Below are 2,500 nucleotides of genomic sequence, written 5' to 3'. Positions count from 1 at the left end.
AAGTCTGAATAATTCTTGAAATAATTAGTTATCATTTACTAAAAACACCATATGTATTCTTAATTTCTTAGCAAACAAACTATTATTCATAACAAAACCCAAGGATATGTCCTTATAAGCTTACCTAGAAAGAATCTAAACCTTTTTAATGATAATCATATCGGATACTACATATAATTTTTATTCCATCCCCAACATACAAATACAGCAAACAAAAGGAGGAGCACAAATTATGAGAAAACAGAAAGAAGTCAAGAAAGGAATGTGATGAATTTCCCCTATGTATATGCAAGGACAGGAAGCAGTGGTGCACAACTTAAAAAGTCACTGAAATTAATTATTACCAATGATAATTTCTATCATTTAGGGAAATTCCCATTACTACATCCTGTGGACATGTTAAAGGAAGACAATCAAAAAACTGTCACAGGCACTGAACTCATAAAATTACAGTTATGATAGTTTAAAGCCTTCATAAGCTAATTCATCTAAATCCATGTTTGTACGTTTGAATATATTTACACGAGTTCCCATTAGACATCAATGACAATGGAAGGGAAAATAGGTTTACAAATATTAATTCAGTTCATAAACTGGCATAACAGTCATAAACAATTACTTCATTGCATTCCATGTGTTTACACAAAAAAATAAAGATGGAAAAAATTCAATTCCTTCTAGTTATTCCTATTTCACAACTCATCCTGATAAAAATCTTTCTGGAATCCAATCAACACAATACCACCTGTACCTCTCCCATTCCTAAAATTTATCTGTCCATAAACTAATCATATATTAGCCTAGTCTGAAATGAATCACTTTATCTACAAATATAAAATCACTATTTCAGCCTCTCAAAGATCCTCCCCCACTTCCCTCTTCCCTAAAGCCCAGACAACCTCCAATACTGACAGGAAGAGGAAGACAGAATCATCACGCCTTACCTCTAAAACAGGCCCTGAACTGAGTATGGTCTGCTCAACTCCACTGCCATGAGACCCCTTCTGGCTGAGCATAGTAAGGTGGTGCAGGAGGAAGAGGGTGGACTCGGTCTTTCCACTACCACTCTCCCCACTGATGACGATGCACTGGTTCCGCGGCTGCTTGAGCATGGAGTGGTAGGCAGCATCAGCAATGGCGAAGATGTGCGGGGGCAACTCGCCCAGTCGGTGGTTCTGGTAGAGCTTCACATACTTGGGATTGTATATGGGGTAGTACTTGAAGGGGTTGACAGAGATGAGGATGGAGCCCACGTACGTGTAGATGTAGCCTCGCTGGAACCTCGCCCGCAGGTTCTCCAGCAAGGTCTGTTCTGTGAGGTTTGGCAGCTGGCATAGATCTGGGTAGTCCTTGTCTTTGGGCTGATACAGAAACTTGTAGAAATAGTCCCGGATGAGCTGCGAGTCAAGCTGTGATGGCTCCGCCCACAGGGAATCCGATGAGATCTTCTCTCTAAGGCAAAATCTGGAAAGAAGCATTTGATATATTCTTTGAAACATGCTGCTGAAAGTGTGAGTGTGAAAGAGTGACATTAGTTAACCCATAGCTGACGGGTGTCATGACATACATGAAGACTCCAATTTGACTTAACCCATTCACAACAAATGTATTTTAGCCTATCTTCCACCAGGAAGATAACAAGTGTGTGGCGCTTCATTCCAGGGTGTTTTCCCGCTGCACGAGGCCGTGCTGAACTTCTCTGAGTCTTTTTCACCCACCCTATCTTTATGGTTTGCATGATTGCAACTACAATGTAAAGACATGTAAAGATAATGCCATGTTCTGAGTAGTTATTTTAGTTGTCTATTCTTCACTTCTATATGATAATGCCAATGGAAAGTGGAAGTATTCTTATACTGGGGTATCAAAAAAAATGTTTTATAATGTTTTTTTTTTTTTTTTTTTTTTTTTTTTTTTTTTTTTTTTTTTTTTTTTTTCAAAAAGAAAAGAACACCATAAATAATCATACATGTACATATGAGTATGTACATGTACCTCGTGACATGACATGATGTGATATCACATTTAATTGACAAATTAAAAATAGTATTACATTAGTAATCTTTTATTCTATTTTATTTCTTGGCCAATCACATTTAATTTTCCAATAGTTTTTCAACACAGATCTTTTTATTCAACCGATCAGAAGCAGAAATTACCATGATGTCATCAATATCACGCAGTTTTCTGTCTTTTTTTTTTTTTTTTTTTACATTATATCCTATTTTATGACATTCAAACACCTAAACTATAGTCTAAGAAATTATGAAAAATAATTATATCTAATAACAATCTAGCGTTCTATTGCTGACGTTTCAGCATGTCACATCTGCCCTGCCCAGGACTCGGCGAGAAAATGCACAATGTCTCAGGACGTTACCCGGGTCTTGGGATATTTTCCGACCACGTGATAGAATGTCAATCAGCATGAATGGGTTAAAAGACAGGCATCAATCGGGGACTGCTCACAGTTGAAGCATGCCCATGTTCATGAGATACA

At 37.4% G+C, this 2,500-nt stretch overlaps 1 protein-coding gene across 11 annotated transcripts in view; it reads right to left on the bottom strand.

The window, feature by feature from the left end:
* LOC122253161 (unconventional myosin-IXa) overlaps positions 1-2,500 on the bottom strand; it is a 48,956-nt gene that overhangs the window by 31,051 nt on the left and 15,405 nt on the right. For all 11 annotated transcript variants that reach the window (XM_043015987.2, XM_086541619.1, XM_043015979.2 and 8 more), the window contains exon 3: positions 945-1,464. In XM_043015987.2, the coding sequence (XP_042871921.2) occupies positions 945-1,464 (520 nt within the window). The remainder of the gene's footprint in view (positions 1-944; positions 1,465-2,500) is intronic.

The sequence above is a fragment of the Penaeus japonicus genome, unplaced genomic scaffold, assembly GCF_977035675.1.
Source record: "Penaeus japonicus unplaced genomic scaffold, GWHDUDI00000001_assembly GWHDUDI00000011, whole genome shotgun sequence".
Taxonomy (NCBI): Eukaryota; Metazoa; Arthropoda; class Malacostraca; order Decapoda; family Penaeidae; genus Penaeus; species Penaeus japonicus.
The sequence above is the reverse complement of the archived record's forward strand: the minus strand, read 5'-3'. Positions and strand labels throughout refer to the sequence as shown.